General features: G+C 51.0%; 1 protein-coding gene and 1 long non-coding RNA gene across 5 annotated transcripts in view; one reads left to right on the forward strand and one right to left on the reverse strand.

The window, feature by feature from the left end:
* Nucleotides 1-162: 162 nt before the first annotated feature.
* Nucleotides 163-16,846, reverse strand: part of LOC125712240 (unconventional myosin-Ic-like) — a 31,093-nt gene continuing 14,409 nt past the window's right edge. For all 4 annotated transcript variants that reach the window (XM_048982089.1, XM_048982092.1, XM_048982091.1 and 1 more), the window contains 31 exons: nucleotides 16,172-16,309; nucleotides 15,780-15,895; nucleotides 14,542-14,740; nucleotides 14,163-14,243; nucleotides 13,824-14,003; nucleotides 13,107-13,205; nucleotides 12,393-12,506; nucleotides 12,169-12,240; nucleotides 11,920-12,039; nucleotides 11,589-11,671; nucleotides 11,008-11,113; nucleotides 10,258-10,338; nucleotides 10,012-10,103; nucleotides 9,757-9,851; nucleotides 9,263-9,309; nucleotides 8,970-9,050; nucleotides 8,392-8,497; nucleotides 8,062-8,179; nucleotides 7,250-7,363; nucleotides 5,477-5,553; nucleotides 5,331-5,399; nucleotides 4,993-5,077; nucleotides 4,724-4,883; nucleotides 4,563-4,646; nucleotides 4,021-4,114; nucleotides 3,859-3,914; nucleotides 3,603-3,738; nucleotides 3,439-3,509; nucleotides 2,779-2,876; nucleotides 2,490-2,589; nucleotides 163-2,336 (listed from right to left, as the gene is read on the reverse strand). In XM_048982089.1, coding sequence (XP_048838046.1) covers nucleotides 2,310-2,336; nucleotides 2,490-2,589; nucleotides 2,779-2,876; nucleotides 3,439-3,509; nucleotides 3,603-3,738; nucleotides 3,859-3,914; nucleotides 4,021-4,114; nucleotides 4,563-4,646; nucleotides 4,724-4,883; nucleotides 4,993-5,077; nucleotides 5,331-5,399; nucleotides 5,477-5,553; nucleotides 7,250-7,363; nucleotides 8,062-8,179; nucleotides 8,392-8,497; nucleotides 8,970-9,050; nucleotides 9,263-9,309; nucleotides 9,757-9,851; nucleotides 10,012-10,103; nucleotides 10,258-10,338; nucleotides 11,008-11,113; nucleotides 11,589-11,671; nucleotides 11,920-12,039; nucleotides 12,169-12,240; nucleotides 12,393-12,506; nucleotides 13,107-13,205; nucleotides 13,824-14,003; nucleotides 14,163-14,243; nucleotides 14,542-14,740; nucleotides 15,780-15,895; nucleotides 16,172-16,309 — 3,099 coding nt within the window. In that variant the 3' untranslated portion in view covers nucleotides 163-2,309. The remainder of the gene's footprint in view (nucleotides 2,337-2,489; nucleotides 2,590-2,778; nucleotides 2,877-3,438; nucleotides 3,510-3,602; nucleotides 3,739-3,858; nucleotides 3,915-4,020; nucleotides 4,115-4,562; nucleotides 4,647-4,723; nucleotides 4,884-4,992; nucleotides 5,078-5,330; nucleotides 5,400-5,476; nucleotides 5,554-7,249; nucleotides 7,364-8,061; nucleotides 8,180-8,391; nucleotides 8,498-8,969; nucleotides 9,051-9,262; nucleotides 9,310-9,756; nucleotides 9,852-10,011; nucleotides 10,104-10,257; nucleotides 10,339-11,007; nucleotides 11,114-11,588; nucleotides 11,672-11,919; nucleotides 12,040-12,168; nucleotides 12,241-12,392; nucleotides 12,507-13,106; nucleotides 13,206-13,823; nucleotides 14,004-14,162; nucleotides 14,244-14,541; nucleotides 14,741-15,779; nucleotides 15,896-16,171; nucleotides 16,310-16,846) is intronic.
* On the forward strand, nucleotides 2,886-3,375 carry LOC125712328 (uncharacterized). Its single transcript, XR_007383262.1, has 3 exons — nucleotides 2,886-3,014; nucleotides 3,054-3,170; nucleotides 3,210-3,375. It is a non-coding gene; the product is annotated as an uncharacterized LOC125712328 (long non-coding RNA).

Consider the following 16,846-nt stretch of genomic DNA (forward strand, 5'->3'; position numbering starts at 1 on the left):
CCCAAACAATTTTCATGGAACTTGATGTATGCAAAAGCAGTATTGGAGCACTTTACTAAACAGAGAATACAAATGCGATTTACCTAGATTGTCAGGGAGCAAAATCAGTTTGACGACCACGGCACGTGATTATTCATTTACATCAACGAAACCACACATTCATTAATCATGTCACCGCTTTTATTTTGAAACTTTGAACAGATTTCCTTTTTTCTATTCCTGGGTGTCATTTGATTATACACAATAGCATGTAGGGCTATATAATATCTCACAAACGAATACAAATTATTTAAGACCTTTTAGTAGGCCCATAGGCAGACGGAGAAGAGAGCGGAGACGTGGACCTGTAAAGCATGGAAGGAATCTGCAGGTTATACGCGTGCGGGATATTTTCTGTTCATATTCCAACCACAGGTGTTCCTCTGCCGTAGCGGGTCGACAATACAACAGCAGAAAAGCAGTAGATACATTACATAGAAAACTAGAGCAAAACACGCGGAGATGCATCTTGGAAAAGATATTACTTCAGTAAAAACGAGTTTTCATTTACATTGAAATACAAGGCACGTTAGCAAGATTTTGTATTTTTTTAAAAACAATGCCTTACGCTGGCATATACTTCGACGTGTATCTGTGTACCACACAGTTTCTTTGGCTAGCATCGTCCCTGCGTGAGCGAATCGGGATAAGCTCATCTCCAAACTTCACGGCTCTCCCCCCGTCACATTTGACCTACCGAAGGTCGAGAGAAAGGAACTAAGGGGCCAGGGGATGAAGGGTAGCGGGGCAGGTATATGGACAGAATGAAAGAGAAACGCTCCCCCAGTCTGAAAGACGGAGGACCTATTAAAGGTAAATAAGAGTATTATTCAAAAGCAGGGGCGTGACACGTTATAAAAACATCTGGACAAAGAAAGTCCTGGTTGATGAATCCTCCACATTAAGTACTACGCAGAGGAATAGTATAGAAAGTTTACATATACACAGTGTGAAATTCTTCTGTGGCTTAACATAAGCATTTAACCTCCTCAGCCTTGCTGTAGAAAATGTAGCCCATTTGCACCTTTTATTAAACATTCGGAATTTACCTGAAGTTGTCTTAGAGTCTATGTAACACACCTAGTGAACGCGGAAGATCTACTCGAACAATACAAGAAAAAACCGTGTAATTTTTGGGTTCACAATATGAGGAGAAAAAAAAAAGATTTTATATTATGGGGAAGAATATATATTAAAATGATTCTGAAACGTCTTTGAAAATGATGGTATTCCAATAATAAGTTACTAAAATGTTACTACTCCACTCACTTGAAAACTGTACATTCTAAAGTACAATCTGTGTGTGGACCAATGACAATAAGGCATCTCTGTATCTATGCGGAATCATCCCAGTTCAATGCCTCTTTGTGACAAGTATCAAAAGAAAAAAAGAAGATGGTAAGGAATCATTTTGGTTTGGACACTTTCCTTTGGCTGGAACTACAGAACAAGTCAGTGTGACAAATAGCAATTTCTGAGATATTTAGTAATCCTTCCCAGACACCCCCACTGTATTCTTAGTTACCATGTCAACAATCCCCACAAATATGGATCTGCACAATGTTTAGCGGGCCTGAACCACCCCCTGATTGTAGCGGGGGGGTCACGGAAAGACAGACAGGCAGTACCAGGGAAAAAAACTTTATAAAAACATCTTAAAGCTTTGATATTCATTTGATATTGATATTTGGTGGGTGTGTAGAGAAGCTAGACAACTGTGCGAGTGTCTCCATATAATTAACATGTACAAACTGCATTCCAACAACAAAATTCACAAAGGCACCTCATGTTTGGGGGGAAAAGGAGACATTTGTAAAATTTCCAATGTACTGCTGCCGTACTCTGTCCTGTAACCAAGTAGTGGGCAAAATCTGGCAGCGAGAGGGAAGCAAACTGGTGTAACTGGAAAGCAAGGCGACTGAAGGTTCGCTGCAGAGAAGCAGCCATGGAGGGATGAAGTCACACAGCCACCGGCTTCAGCGCCGGGAAATCTCACCTTGCTGTTTGAGGATCGCTATCCCTCCACAGTGTGGACTAACATCTAGCCAGCACGACTTATAATAGTATAATTAAAGAACAATAGGGTTAATGTAAAAAAAAAAAAAAAAACATAATTAGTGTGTAGTTTAATGGGATTTTCTCATTTGGATGCCTAGGCCTTTACTGTGATCTGATTGGCTGAAGCAGGGCCATGCAGTCATCTGATTGGTGAAATGGAGACAATGTTTACAAATATGATCCAAGGTCACTTATTCTGTGGTCCTTCCGCATCATCTTGAATTGAGTCGGGGGGCCGTCTGGAAGAGAGTTTATTTATTTATTTTTAAAACACTTTGAAATAAAAACACTTCTGAAGATTTCATATTTTAAGCTTAGGGGCACCTGCCACGAAGGGCGGCCCTTTGATATTCCACACGCCATGCGGGGCAGGTGGCGGTTTTGAGACTCACCACAGACAGATGTCCGTTCTTGGCTTTAGTGATGAGCAGCTCAGAGCCTGGAGTGAAGTCGATGATTCCCTCCTTACCACGACCAAATGCAAACTTTATGCTGCAGCGTGGGGGGTGGGGGTGGGGGGGGGCACGTTCCTTAACAACCAAGCAAGTCTTGCCAAAAATAGCATCAAAGTGCTTTTCAACAAAATGCATGAAGGAACAAAAAAAAAAAACAAGAACTAAACGTTCCACTGAAGGGAGAGATAGAGGCTTGCAGACAGAAAGCGACCCTCCGCTCACTCACCTGCCCTGGTTTATGTTGATGTTATTGATCTTGTCTGCACAGATGGCCACCTTGGTCAGGGTCTCGATGATGTGGTCACTCTGCAGCACGACGTCACCCTGGAGATGCAAGAGGCAACTTGTTCCTACTCATCACAATCTTGAAGGCTGTGTTCTAGGTGTTCCCAGACATCACATTCATGAAGGCTGTGTTTTAGGTGTTTCCCACACATCACATTCATGAAGGTTGTGTTCTAGGTGTTCCCACACGTCACATTCATGAAGGCTGTGCTCTAGGTGTTCCCACACGTCACACTCATGAAGTCTGTGTTCTAGGTGTTCCCACACATCACATTCATGAAGGCTGTGTTCTAGGTGTTCCCACACATCACATTCATGAAGGCTGTGTTCTAGGTGTTCCCACACATCACATTCATGAAGGCGGGGTTCTAGGTGTTCCCACACGTCACATTCATGAAGGCTGTGTTCTAGGTGTTCCCACACATCACAATCATGAGGCTGTATTCTGGGCGTTCCTACACATCACAATCATGAGGCTGCATTCTGGGTCGGAATGGTAGCCATGCACCAGCGGCTCAAATATCAATTTCCTTTAAATGTAAACATTGTACATGGTTTCCATAGCACCCACAGTTACCCTGACAACAGCCACCCATCTCACCTTCTGCTTATTGTCCTCGCATGGTAGGTGCAGGACAAAGAGTCCATCGCTCAGGGAGCTGACCGATATGCCTGCAAGCCAAACCGGGTACAGGTTGTAACTCTGACTTTTCCCACCACACACAAGAGAAGACTACAGTAACCCCAGTCACTGTGATTACAGACCCTGGAGTGTGGAGTAGTCGATATGCTGTTTGACCTTGGCATCTTCCACGAGTACAGCGTAGGTGCCAGTCAACAGGAGCTGGCGAGGTCGAGCCCGGTACCCCTTCCTGTCGTATTTGGTGACTGGGACACCGTACTGGGAAAGATAGCCAGACGTGCAGAGTGAGACCAGACAGCGACATGGGCTCACACACAGATACATAAGATGCTGTAGGTCCATCATATGGACGCAATCCAACATCATCCTCATCAGCACCTTCATCTTCTCATTGCCTAGAGTCTGGAACACCTTTGGGTTGATCTCTTCCCCATCTGAGGAAGAGGGAAAGATGAAGGTTTGGTCATCAGAAAGCACACTAGCAGTGATTTGCATTATATATGTGCGGTACTGTGGAACAGCATGTGTGTGCAAACTCACTCAGTCGTGTCCCCACAAAGAGCTTGGCCACGCTCTGGGGATAGTTGTCTTTCTTATCTTTGAAAATCTCACTCGCCACCATTTTTTGCTCCATCTGTGGGGAAGGAAGCGAGTTACTGGGGACGACAAGCAGAACTGCCGCAGGGGAAGGCAGATACGGAAGCGAGATTGAGGAAATGAAAGCCGGGTGGACATGGCAACGGAAAACCAGGGCGGTGGGAAAGGAAACCGCAGCAAACCCCTAACAGCGCATCTCCTGACCAAAAGGCTCCAAGGATGTGTAAAGTCGCAGTAACTCCCAAAGGATTATGGGTCAGCTGGCTGCCGTAACACCCAATGAACTGATCAAATCTGTGCAGTTTGTGTGGGGAATGTAGACGGAGAGGCGCAGAAAGGCAAGGGCTACAAATGGCTGCTCTTAGCATGAACGTCTAGTGAGGACAAAAGCAGACTATGGACAGTGCAGTGACGGGGCACCCAGGGCGAGCTGCTCCATGAACCAGGAGCTTCCTTCTGGACCACGTGGACCACACCTCCCCTACCTGGTGCTTCCACTCGGGGCTGATCCTCTTGCAGTACTTCCACACCATGTTCTGCATGCACAGCTTCCGCAGCTGATCCGAAGCCTGCCGACAGAGATTGCGGTCAGCTTCCGCCGCGTCCGCGGCCGAGGAGACGTGCGCACACCCGGTGGGGGGGGTACCTCGGTGAGTGCTGGCGGAGCAGTGGGCCAGCTCTTATCCAGGACAGTTTTAGGCAGGTTTCTCTTCAGGGTCATGAGGAAGGAGTAGCGGACATAGTCCAGGAAGTACTCATTCTCAGGGCAGCGTGGATGCTTGCGGAAGATGAAGCCCTTGATGAACCTGAAATCAAGGTTTGTGTGTTTTAGAATCTAAACTCCAGTAAGGGGCATAGGGACTGAAGGCCGACAAGAGTCCTGATGTCCTTATGGCAGGTCCAGTAAGAGCTCACCTGCGGATGGTATTGGCAGCTTCTCTTCTGCGTTTGGCCACCCTGCGGGCCAGGATACCTCTCCACCAAGCCTGGACCAGGATAGCTGGGGGAGAGAGGTAGTCCTGTGTATTCTACATCCCTGCTGTCAGCAACAGGACTAACTGCACCATTAGACTCAACAAGCCCCCGCCGGTCCATGTTTCTGCTGTCTCACAGACCATAGGGTTACTCCCTACAGGGAGCTGGGAGACAGCGAAAGCGTGGACTGGCTGGGGGTCCCTGAGGACCGGTTTCAGAAGTGCTGCCCTAAACGACCAACAATGGCAAGATTTCAAAGCAGAACCTGAGTATCTCACCTGCATGCCTCATCTTAAGGTACTTGGACCTCTGGCTGTAGCCTTTCCAGCAGGCCTGCAGTTTGGTGGCTGGGGGGGGGACAGAGGTTGGGTTATAAAGTTGACAGGAGTAAGTACAAATTCAGTTAGTGCTGACTGCAGCTCACCCAGGCCGTGCTTCCTCACTTCCAAAGCATCCTCAGTGGCAAACAGCGTCTTGGGGAAGCGGATGAAGATTTTGGTCCTGAGGAGAGCCGAGGTGAATGGCAGTCAGGACAGATCTAAAGCGACTGTTCAGATGAAAGTGGGAACCAAGTCGAACCTGCTCTCTATGGAGAAATGCTACGGGCCAGCTGACTGGCTGCATTACAGTGAATGTGTGATGAATTAATGAAGCCATTATGAAGTGCAGGTGATCGTGTTGAGCAGGTGACAAGGGGACAGAGGAGCACCCAGGGAACCATGCGGACACGGCGTACACAGAGGAGCACCCGGGGAACCATGCAGACACGGCGTACACAGGGGAGCACCCGGGGAACCATGCAGACACGGCGTACACAGGGGAGCACCCGGGGAACCATGCAGACACGGCGTACACAGGGTAGCACCCGGGGAACCATGCAGACACGGCGTACACAGAGGAGCACCCAGGGAACCATGCAGACACGGCATACACAGGGGAGCACACAGGGAACCATGCAGACATGGCGTACACAGGGGAGCACACAGGGAACCATGCAGACACGGCGTACACAGGGGAGCACCCGGGGAACCATGCAGACACGGCGTACACAGGGGAGCACCCGGGGAACCATGCAGACACGGCGTACACAGAGGAGCACCCGGGGAACAATGCAGACACGGCGTACACAGAGGAGCACCCGGGGAACCATGCAGACACGGCGTACACAGAGGAGCACCCGGGGAACCATGCAGACACGGCGTACACAGAGGAGCACACAAGGAACCATGCAGACACGGCGTACACAGAGGAGCACCCGGGGAACCATGCAGACACGGCGTACACAGGGGAGCACCCGGGGAACCATGCAGACACGGCGTACACAGGGGAGCACCCGGGGAACCATGCAGACACGGCGTACACAGGGGAGCACCCGGGGAACCATGCAGACACGGCGTACACAGGGGAGCACCCGGGGAACCATGCAGACACGGCGTACACAGAGGAGCACCCAGGGAACCATGCAGACACGGCGTACACAGGGGGGCACACAGGGAACCATGCAGACACGGCGTACACAGGGGAGCACACAGGGAACCATGCAGACACGGCGTACACAGGGGAGCACCCGGGGAACCATGCAGACACGGCGTACACAGGGGAGCACCCGGGGAACCATGCAGACACGGCGTACACAGAGGAGCACCCGGGGAACCATGCAGACACGGCGTACACAGAGGAGCACCCGGGGAACCATGCAGACACGGCGTACACAGAGGAGCACACAAGGAACCATGCAGACACGGCGTACACAGGGGAGCACCCGGGGAACCATGCAGACACGGCGTACACAGGGGAGCACCCGGGGAACCATGCAGACACGGCGTACACAGGGGAGCACCCGGGGAACCATGCAGACACGGCGTACACAGGGGAGCACCCGGGGAACCATGCAGACACGGCGTACACAGGGGAGCACCCGGGGAACCATGCAGACACGGCGTACACAGGGGAGCACCCGGGGAACCATGCAGACACGGCGTACACAGGGGAGCACCCGGGGAACCATGCAGACACGGCGTACAGGTTTTAGCGTGAAATAAGTGGTTGAGAACTGAAGACACGTTCGACAACCCAAGCATTTTTTTACTGAACAACATGGTTGAAAACCTAATTGTATGAGACGTTCGAGAACCAAGATTCCGAGAACCAAGTGCAGATGTCAGGGAACCCTGGCTGGTCACCGCACCCAGCTCACCTGCCCATCTTATACTCCTCTGGCTTGTAGCCCAGATGTTTGACCAGCGTGGAAACGCCATCGGCCAGGCGGCCCTGCCAGTTGGGCCAGGTGGCCGGACACAGAGACTTGTACCTGCGGGAGACAATTATGTTAGCAGTTAGTCCAGACGTCCGCAACATTGGTGTTTGAGTGTCCACCCACATACAGAGCTCTTAGGCAGGTAGAGGAAGTGTTTAAAGCTATTCGTCTGAGTGGTAAGTATATATGTTCTCAGAAATGGCACAATTTAACATCAGAACATAGACAAATTAAGAGTAACATGAGAAAACTAAGAAGAACTACTTCTGTTCTCTAAAAAGTTACTGATATCTTCTTGAACTGCTAGATGAACAAGACCTCTGGGCACCTCAGCCATTCCATTAATTTGTTAATTAGCAAGCAGCTCACTTCACTAATTAATTCACTTAAAAAGCTCAAATGAGGTAGAGGTTAGCCATACACGGCGGGTCAGTGCTCTTGGGTGTATGGAGTGGTTTCTGCAAATACTGGGGTGATTTGGTTACGCTAGCAGACTTTAACAGAAATGTCATTGTTTTACACCAACATGTAACTATTAAACATTATTAAACATCATTTTCTATTATTAGACAATCAACATTTACTTTAACTGCCTAAGAGCTTTGCAAAGTAATGTACATCTTAAAATTTAAGACCCAAGTCAAGCCTTGAAACCTTTTGCACAAAATAACGACGGCGATTACAGCTCAGATCCATCGACTTTCAGAAAGACCATCTACACAAGCAGCCTGATCCACCGAAGCGGGTCTCACCTCTGCAGGAAAACCTCGTAACGACGCCTGTAGGCAAAGCCAGCCCTCCTGACTCGCAGGTTCTCCATCAGGCCCAGGTACTTCACCTGGTGTCGGATCAGAACCTCGTCGAAGCGGCCTGGAGGAGGGAGGTACATTCATGAGGGGGAGGGGGGGGGGAGACTGGAACGGCAAAACCGGGGTTTAGGAAAACTGGCGATATCATACAAGCAGAGGATCAGGGAATGAAGGTAAGAAGCACAGCAGGTCACAGACAGCGCACAGGAGATTCATGCATATGAAGAGGCAGGGAGAGGCGTGGGCCGGTCAGAGCGCCGCGCGATGGTCTACCTGCTTGCTTGGCATCGTTAGGCTTGATGCAGCGGACGTAGGAGGGTTCCTTGGACATCAGGATTTCCATCAGCTTCGCCAGGCTGGTCTTAAACTGAGTCGCCGTCTGCGGGCAGCGAAGAGGACGGTCAGACAGGGAGGAGGAGGAGAAGGACAAGGAGACGGAGGGGTGAGGAGAGCAGAGAGAGGGAGTGAAGAGGAGCACGACCTGGCCAGAGGCAGGCTGGGAAGAACAGAGTCACACTGTGCTGACTGACCAGGCACGGGCAGCGTGGGGGGTGGGGGGGGCTAGCGATGGCTAACAAAGACACACACACACACACACACACACACAGACACACACACACACACACCACCAACCCACACACAGCCAATGGTCATTTCAGGAGAACAAGGCTGCCAGTAAACGGCATGTTCTGAAGGCTGCACGCATGTATGTGCATTAAGAATACCAGAGCGGCAGGCTCTACAGCCAAACGCGCATTGAAAAGCCTGTATGACTGCTGCATAGCTGCTGCATGTTCATGTCTCAGTAAGACGCCAGCAGCCGGCCGTCCGGAAGGCCGCCCCCCCCTCACCGTCTCCGGGCGCTTCTTGTCTGAGAGTTCCTCCTTGTCAAAGCACTGGCTCAGGATCTTGTTTTCTGACTGGCACGTGACCTGTGCAGAGGGACAGCACGGTCAGCAGACACGCAGGTTAGGAGATGGAAGCCCCACTACTGGGGGGGGGGGGGGGCTCCGTAAGCCCATCGGGTCATGAGGGGAGCTTTACACTGGATCCTTATGATGCACAGCACATATTCATACACAAATGAGGAGTGGCTGTCCTCCCCTCCCCTTCTGCTTCCAAATCATCCCGTCAGAGACCTCACCTCCTTCAGGTTCCTGAAAAGGAGATCGTTGTTCTTGTCCAGGAAGCCTAAAAGCAGGAGGATAAGGACCCTGTTAATCTCAGCAGCACGTAAAGAACATTTCCCTGTTTCAGGGGATGGGAGAATGGGCCCTCAGGCATCACCACTGCTCCTCTCCCCCATCCTCCTCACCGCTGTCCCTCTCTCCCCATCCTCCTCACCACTGCTCCTCTCCCCCATCCTCCTCACCACTGCTCCTCTCCCCCATCCTCCTCACCGCTGCTCCTCTCCCCCATCCTCCTCACCGCTGCTCCTCTCCTCCATCCTCCTCACCGCTGCTCCTCTCCTCCATCCTCCTCACCGCTGTTCCTCTCTCCCTGCATCCTCCTCACCGCTGCTCCTCTCTCCCCGCATCCTCCTCACCGCTGCTCCTCTCCCCCCCATTTCTCTTCATTGCTGCTCCTCTCTCCCCCCTTTCTCCTCAGCACTGCCCCTCTCTCCCACATCCTTCTTACCATTGACGTTGTAGTTGACCTCCCCAGCGTAATGTAACAGCCGGAATTCCTCTCTGCCCATCACCTTGCGTGTTTTCCCATCTGCCAGCTTGTGGCTATGGGAATGAAAATGAAAACTGGGTTTGAAAACGTTTGAGACGTCATTAAGCTGCAGTTGTTTGGTTAAGGTGTTCTTAGTGACTTTACTAAGCATTATAAACGCACAGCTAATAAAAATACCATATCAGCAGCAGTTATCAGGATGGGTCAACTTACGTGACAAAGTGGGCGTGGCCACCCAACGTGCTCTCCAGCTTCTCCAGAAAGGTGATGTCACTGGCATCTCCAGGTCGGAGACACTCTTCATCCTGGAGGAGCAGGGAGAGCCAGTCCAGAGGGAAAGAGACGGTAAGAGTGTGCAGGACACAGACTGGGCACAGAGATTTCCAACATCCCGGCGAAACACCAACATAACCTTAAAACGAAGGACATAGAGAGAGAGAAGAGAGCCGTGCTCCTCACCAGAACGGAGATAATGCCTTTAAACTTCTCTTCGACCAAATCACAGATGATCTTGTTGTTGAAGTACTGGACCGGTTCCCACTAAAACAAGAAACAGGCCTTATGTTAATGGCGTAATGGGTTTGGGAAAACAACTGCTCCTTCCATGGGATATTTATAACAGTCAAGAAGCCAAAGAATTCAAGAATGCAGAAGATGCCAGCGTCCTGGCGTTCCAAACCCACTGGGGAGAACAGGCTCCTATACAGGCCCCCCCATGGGAGGGGGGGGAAGGGGGGGATTCACAACCGAGGCATGCATCAACATCACGAGAAAACCCTCTACACTTGCAGACGTCATAAGGACAAGTGTGGACCCCCCCCCACTCTACCCCCACCCCCACCCCCCCTCAGGGCCCCCCCAGGAGGAATGTCGCTCTGTTCCCCAAACTGCAATTAAAAGAAACTGATCTTCACACTTTCATTCTTAAGTGGATTTGTCGACTTAGCTGCTAAGGTGTCTTGACCCACTTGCTGAACTGAACTGTTCCCCTCAGCTAAAATTCGAAAGGTTAAGCACAGAACTACACAGTGCACCCCCTGCGTGGGGGTTTTAATGTGGATCATAATAGCCATGTAGCTGTTCCAGGGAGCACTGAGAAGCTCATCTCCAGTAACATGAAAGCACAAAGCTGTGGGTCTGCAGGATAAGCGTCTGCTGATCATTACCAACAATTATAGCAATGGCAAGAAGCGTAATGAAGATAATCACCGTGATGCCCTCTGACTCGTACTCCTCCTGCTCAGATTTGAGCGTCAGCTCGATGAACAGCTGCTGCAGCTTCTCGTTGCAGTAGTTGATGCAGAACTGCTCGAAACTGGAGGGCATCACACAGGTCAGAGCCAGGCCACAGACACACAGCCCCGAGAACAAAGACTCGCAGTGTTATGGCTCTAGTGTGCAAACTCAGTTTCAGTCCAGGCACAGCTAATTGTGCAGAACAAAGACACTCGCTTTCAGAGCTATACAAGACCCACAGTCACAGCAAGTTTAATGTAATGGCAACCGAAGTAGGAAAAATAGCAAGTTGGTGAAATTTGTCAGGAATCCACTCAGGAATCCACTCAGGAATCCTACCCACAGCAACAATTAGTCAATCAAGTCAGACTTAAATCCACCAGACACAATGTCCTTCAGTGGAAACACAGTGAGCTGCAGCTTTAGGGAGACGTTCAGATACGGAAAACAAATATGGCTCTAAACTAAAATGTATGAGTGATATTCTGCCTTTGTAAAGCATTTTGGTGCAGTGGCACTGTAGATGAAGCTGGGTGAACTGAAAGCGATGGTACCTGTTCTGCTGGAAGACTTCAAACCCATAGATGTCCAACAAACCAATGACTGAGGTATTCTTACTGCTGGGAAACTGCTCATCCTGCAACATAAAAACCACCAACTCAGACAGGGCAAGGATTTCTCATGAGCAGCACCAAAAACTGCAGTGATCTGATCAGTCCACAAGGGGGAGCACCAGCACCTGTCCCAGAACCCTGCCTTCCACTTCCAAAACAAAACGCCATCATATTTTCCAGCCTGGCCTAGAGATGCAGGCCTAAGTTCACTCCAAGAGAAAGTGTGCTAAACGGCACCAGGACAAACCCTCCGCCCTAAGGCAGTAAGTACCTTGAAGGCCAGAGAGTGGTTGATCTTGTTGACCAGCCAGGAGAAGGTGCGACCATAGACGGCCTTAGCCAGGGCGTCCCGGGCGGACGCTGCCTGCTCCAGGTTCAAGGGGCTCATCAACTGAAAGGGAACAAGCCGGGCAGCTGTGAGCAGACCGGAATGTTCTTTACTGGCCGGCAGGTCTACCAGCAACCCTGAAGGTCGCACCAAAACAAAGTCTGGGGCCCGGCAGAGACCTGCCACGCTCACCTCCTCTCCCTTGGCGATGATCTTCTTGTGAGTCAGAGCCTCCTTGAGAGCCGCCCCCTCCACACCTACCAACTGCAAATTATTTATAATGTGATAAACCGTCAAAGCCAAACGCAACAATCACCACAATTAAAGGGCCGACACACTAAGAGCAGCGGCAGAAGCCTCCGGAAAGGGAGTGAATGCAGCGAGGCTGACGTAATGAACATCTGTGGCCCTCTCACCCGGGCCAGGTATTTGATCTGGGTGTCCGTGGTGATGTACGCATATCCGCTTTCCTCCGTGCCGAACTGGAGGTTTCCCAAGTGCAGAACGCTGGCGACAATGTTGAGCAGCTCCTGGATGGAGTCGGCAGGACAGGAAGACATTCAGACACACCCTACCTCTCAAATTATAGCCTAAAAAAAAATCTACGAGCCCAAGGCCGATGGCTCCAAAGCAAACGTATAACAAAAGCACAGATAAGCACAAATTAATAAAAAATCTATTTTGCACTCAATACGTTAAGGGGGAATATTTACTTTACCAGTTGTCTTTATCAGAGCCTCCCAGGTCTGGCTACACAGCACAGAAATCATGCTCCCCCCACCCCCCCCAAAAGACAAATGGAAAAAGATTACTGCCCCAACAGCAAACTAACTGCCCCCACACCCATTACTGCAGGAGATAGACTGGCCGTTGTTCCTTTAAAAGAAATGGCTGTGGTTGCGTCTGATTGGGTGCTCAGTAACCGTGGAGCTGGGGCAGGAAATGCCCTCATCCCATTGGGCTGTGTCAGCAGTCTGCTAAGGCAGCCAGATTTCAGCTGGACCTCTAGGAAACTGACTGGCTGCTGTCTGTGACTGACAAGCTACTCCTCCAATCAGCTTCATTTTTAAAATATGATAAAAAAAAATAATAGGTGAGTGGTGTGTGAAGGTTTCCAGGCGTGTGCTCACCTCCACCTCCTCCTCGCTGAAGCCGATGACCGTCAGGGCCTTGCTCACCACCTTCCACTCATTGCGGTCGTTGATTGAGCTCACCTTTGGGCAGTTTCCCTGGGAGACGATGCAAAGTGCCAGAATGAATCAGACCTACAGCACATCCACAGGGCCAGACGCAGGCACAGGTGCACACGGGCACACACACACACACACACACATACACACACACACACACGTATTAGGTATCTATATCATTGTGGGGACTCTACATTCTTTTCTATAGGAAAAACCTTAATCCCAACAATGACACCCCTAACCCCCACCTAACCTTAACCATAAGTAACCAAGCAAAATATAAAACTTTTGGCATTTTCAGGTTTTTTATTGCATCCATAGATTTCTATAAAATGTAGTTTCCCCTTGTGGGAACTGAAAAAATAAAGGTTTTTATCACATTGTGGGGACATGAGCACACAGACACACACACACACACACACACACATGCACACACACAGACACACACAGACACACACACACAGGCTTATTAAGCAGAGGATGTGGCCCCAGGGGGTGGGGTGGTTACACACACTCCAGCAGCGACGGAAGCTGGAATTTCTAACAGTGTTAAGTGGGGGGGGGCGGGGGGTAATCTATTAACCAACACCAGACCAAGAGGATGTGAATATGTGCCCCGCGCACACGGGCTGGGCGGCCCCGCGGTCACTGACTCACCTTGACCAAGTACTGGTACTGCTGCGTGTTGCGTTCCAGGCCCAGTCTCCTCAGCAGGTCCTCATCTCCTCCCTCGATCAGCTGGTAGAAAATGTGGAAGTTCCTCTCGCCGTGGTTCTGGTGAACCACACGGGATTTCTCCAGCAGGTAGTTCAGGATGTGGCCACCCACTGGTGCACCCTGCAAACAGCGAAAGGAAAACAGGAATGGGCGCGGGGGTGGGGGTGGGGGGGGGGGGGGCAGTGAAACACAAAGGGAACAGGCTTCATGTAGGTACGGCCTGGCCAGAAGCTGGCGGAGCAATTAATGCAAATCAACCAAAGCAATAACCACACTCACCTTGAAGTCAAACTGGATGTCCATGTATTTCCCGAAGCGACTGGAGTTGTCATTGCGCAAGGTTTTGGCGTTTCCAAAAGCCTGCGACCACGGGGGGGGCAAAGGGGAGGCATTTTCAGACAACAGAAAAGTGCCTTTTGGCCTTCAGTTCTTAAACCAACCCTGTGTTTGGGGCTCACAGTGAGACCCCCCCAGAGGAGAATCCGACAGCTGGAGAGCAGCTCTGGGTCGTGGGGGGGGGGGGGGGGGGGGGGGGTTGGGGGGGGGGGGTTAGCAGCTGACAGTGGAAATGGCATAAATGCTGCAAGTCCAGATTTTGCAACTCTCCTTTGAGGCGGAGACGGGCGGCAGGGCGGCATCACGACGCTCGCAGGCTCACCTCCAGCACGGGGTTGGACTGCAGCAGCCGGTCCTTCACAGTCTGCACTTGCTCGCTGGCAGGGCAGGTCACGGCGTAGTACTGCAGGATCTTCTTGGACGCCTCGGTCTTGCCGGCCCCACTCTCGCCCGAGATCAGGATGCACTGGTCCCGTCGCTCCGCCCGCATGGAGCGGTATGCGTTGTCGGATACGGCATAGCTGTGCGATGAAAGTGAGGGAAGGGATTTAGCGTTGCACCACTGACTCTAATGAAACAGGGGAAGAATTTCAGCGTTGCACCACAGGAATGCATGAACTGACGTCATTGTTTCGGGTGTTTCACAACAACAGTGATGCAAGACGCTGTAACGTGTAATTTGGCGGACAGAGAAAAACATTAAAACATGCAGACAAAACACTACTAAGAGTAAACAATTACAAAACCACGGTCTGGCCCACCCTAGACAGCGCTGATTTGCTGTTAAATGAACTGAATTCATTAAAACATTTCCTGGAAAAAAATGTTGACTCGCATAAGACCGAGCTCTCACGCGAAACCTGTGGATGGAAAGCAAGTACGTTCTGAACAAACAGCTGAGGTGAGAAGAAGGACAAGCTGATGTTACCTTGCAGCCGGACGGCCTGATTTAGAGGCACCCAGATCAAATATCACAGACGTCAGTTCATCTCCATCTTGTGCCAGAGATACATAAGGCATTTCCTGTATTAATATAGTCTGGAACTAAGAACACAAGACCTTCTGCATTACCCGCCTGGACAGACGCGTCCCTCAGCAGAGTGTGAAACCACACGTCTAAGAGCAGCATAGTATGTGTGTCGAGAAAAGGCCAGCGAGGCCGCAAGGCTGGTCGTTTTCCCAGGGAAGGATTTCAGCGTGACACCAGCACTGACTCCATTGTAGCTTCACAGCTGTTCTGCCGAGTCAGTGGGAGTCGCATCGCTGGATAGCGCAGGGAAGAAGGGATCTTTTCATCACCTTTACATTAGCTGGTCACGCGGTGGGGGGGGGGGGGGGGGGGGTAAGATGAGTGTTCTACATCCAAGAGGAAAACAGGGTCGACAAGCCCCCCCTCGACCGGGACTGAGCCCTGGAATGTGCTGCTCACAGGAGAGCAGAATGCCGGTACATCCCACAGCGGCTCCCACGCTACCTGGCAACCATGTGAAAAAACAACCGAACAACACAGACGGCAAAATAGGAGGAACGGCGGGCCGGACGAGCGGCGGGCCGACTCACATGTGCGGGGACACCTCGTAGAAGTTGACTCCACGGTAGCGCTCCATGTGCTGCTTGGTGTAGATCTCCAGCTCCTTGTATGGATTGACGGAGACCAGAACCGACCCGATGTACGTCTGGGAGCGGCGGGCCGGAAAAAGCAGAGACAATCAGCCCGACGACAAGAATCCTTCAGGGTGTCGCACACAAACATCCAGACTCCAGCTAAGATAAACATGCACGCAGCCCCTAAAAATGTAATAATCAGATGGTCGTCAATTTCAGAGCCAGATAAACATGCAGAACATTAAGGTTCTAGGTGTGCCCACTTGTCTCTTATATAGATGAAGTTGTAGATGTTGTTAAAAAGATGAGTATGTGTGTGTGCACGAGCGCGTGTGTGTGACTCTTACATAGATGAGGTTCTCTTTGAACCTCTTACGCAGGTTCTCCATGAAGGCCGCCTCACTGGTGTGGTTTTCCAGGAGCACAAAGTCCTGCACCCCCACCCGGTCCCGAGCCGTCAGGGCACTCTCCATCATGCCCACCACCTGCAGGGGCACACAGTGACAACAGAATCTCATGAGCAGCCCCCACCCAGAACTGCAGGAACACCCCCAGCAGACCCCTCTCTGGGCAGATGGGCATGTGGCCCAAACCTCAGGCCAGCTCATGTGCTCCAGCATGGATGGTAAACATGTGAAGGAGACCAGCAGGACAGACACAGACACACAGACACACAGACACACAGACACAGACACAGACTTGAGGTAAGACGCACAAGCATTTCGCTCAAGCAAAGCCAAGTTCACTTCCTGTCATTTTTACTCTAGGAGAGAGAGGAGGCAGCAAAGCCGAGCGTGAGACCCACAGAGCCGAGCTGTGGGTCGGCCAGGTGTTTCATCATAAATCCATTTTCAGTGATGACCGCTTGGGTTCTACGCATCAGACCGCGGATGTCGCTCAGCTCCATGGTGCCAGCGGTTATGGTGCAGCCCGAGCGACCCGACAGTGGCAGGACGGTAACTCCGACACGCTCGGCACTAACGCAGCGCCTGTCTGCACTGTTGTTGTGTTATTGGCAGAGT

This window comes from Brienomyrus brachyistius, chromosome 17 (assembly GCF_023856365.1).
Source record: "Brienomyrus brachyistius isolate T26 chromosome 17, BBRACH_0.4, whole genome shotgun sequence".
Classification (NCBI taxonomy): domain Eukaryota; kingdom Metazoa; phylum Chordata; class Actinopteri; order Osteoglossiformes; family Mormyridae; genus Brienomyrus; species Brienomyrus brachyistius.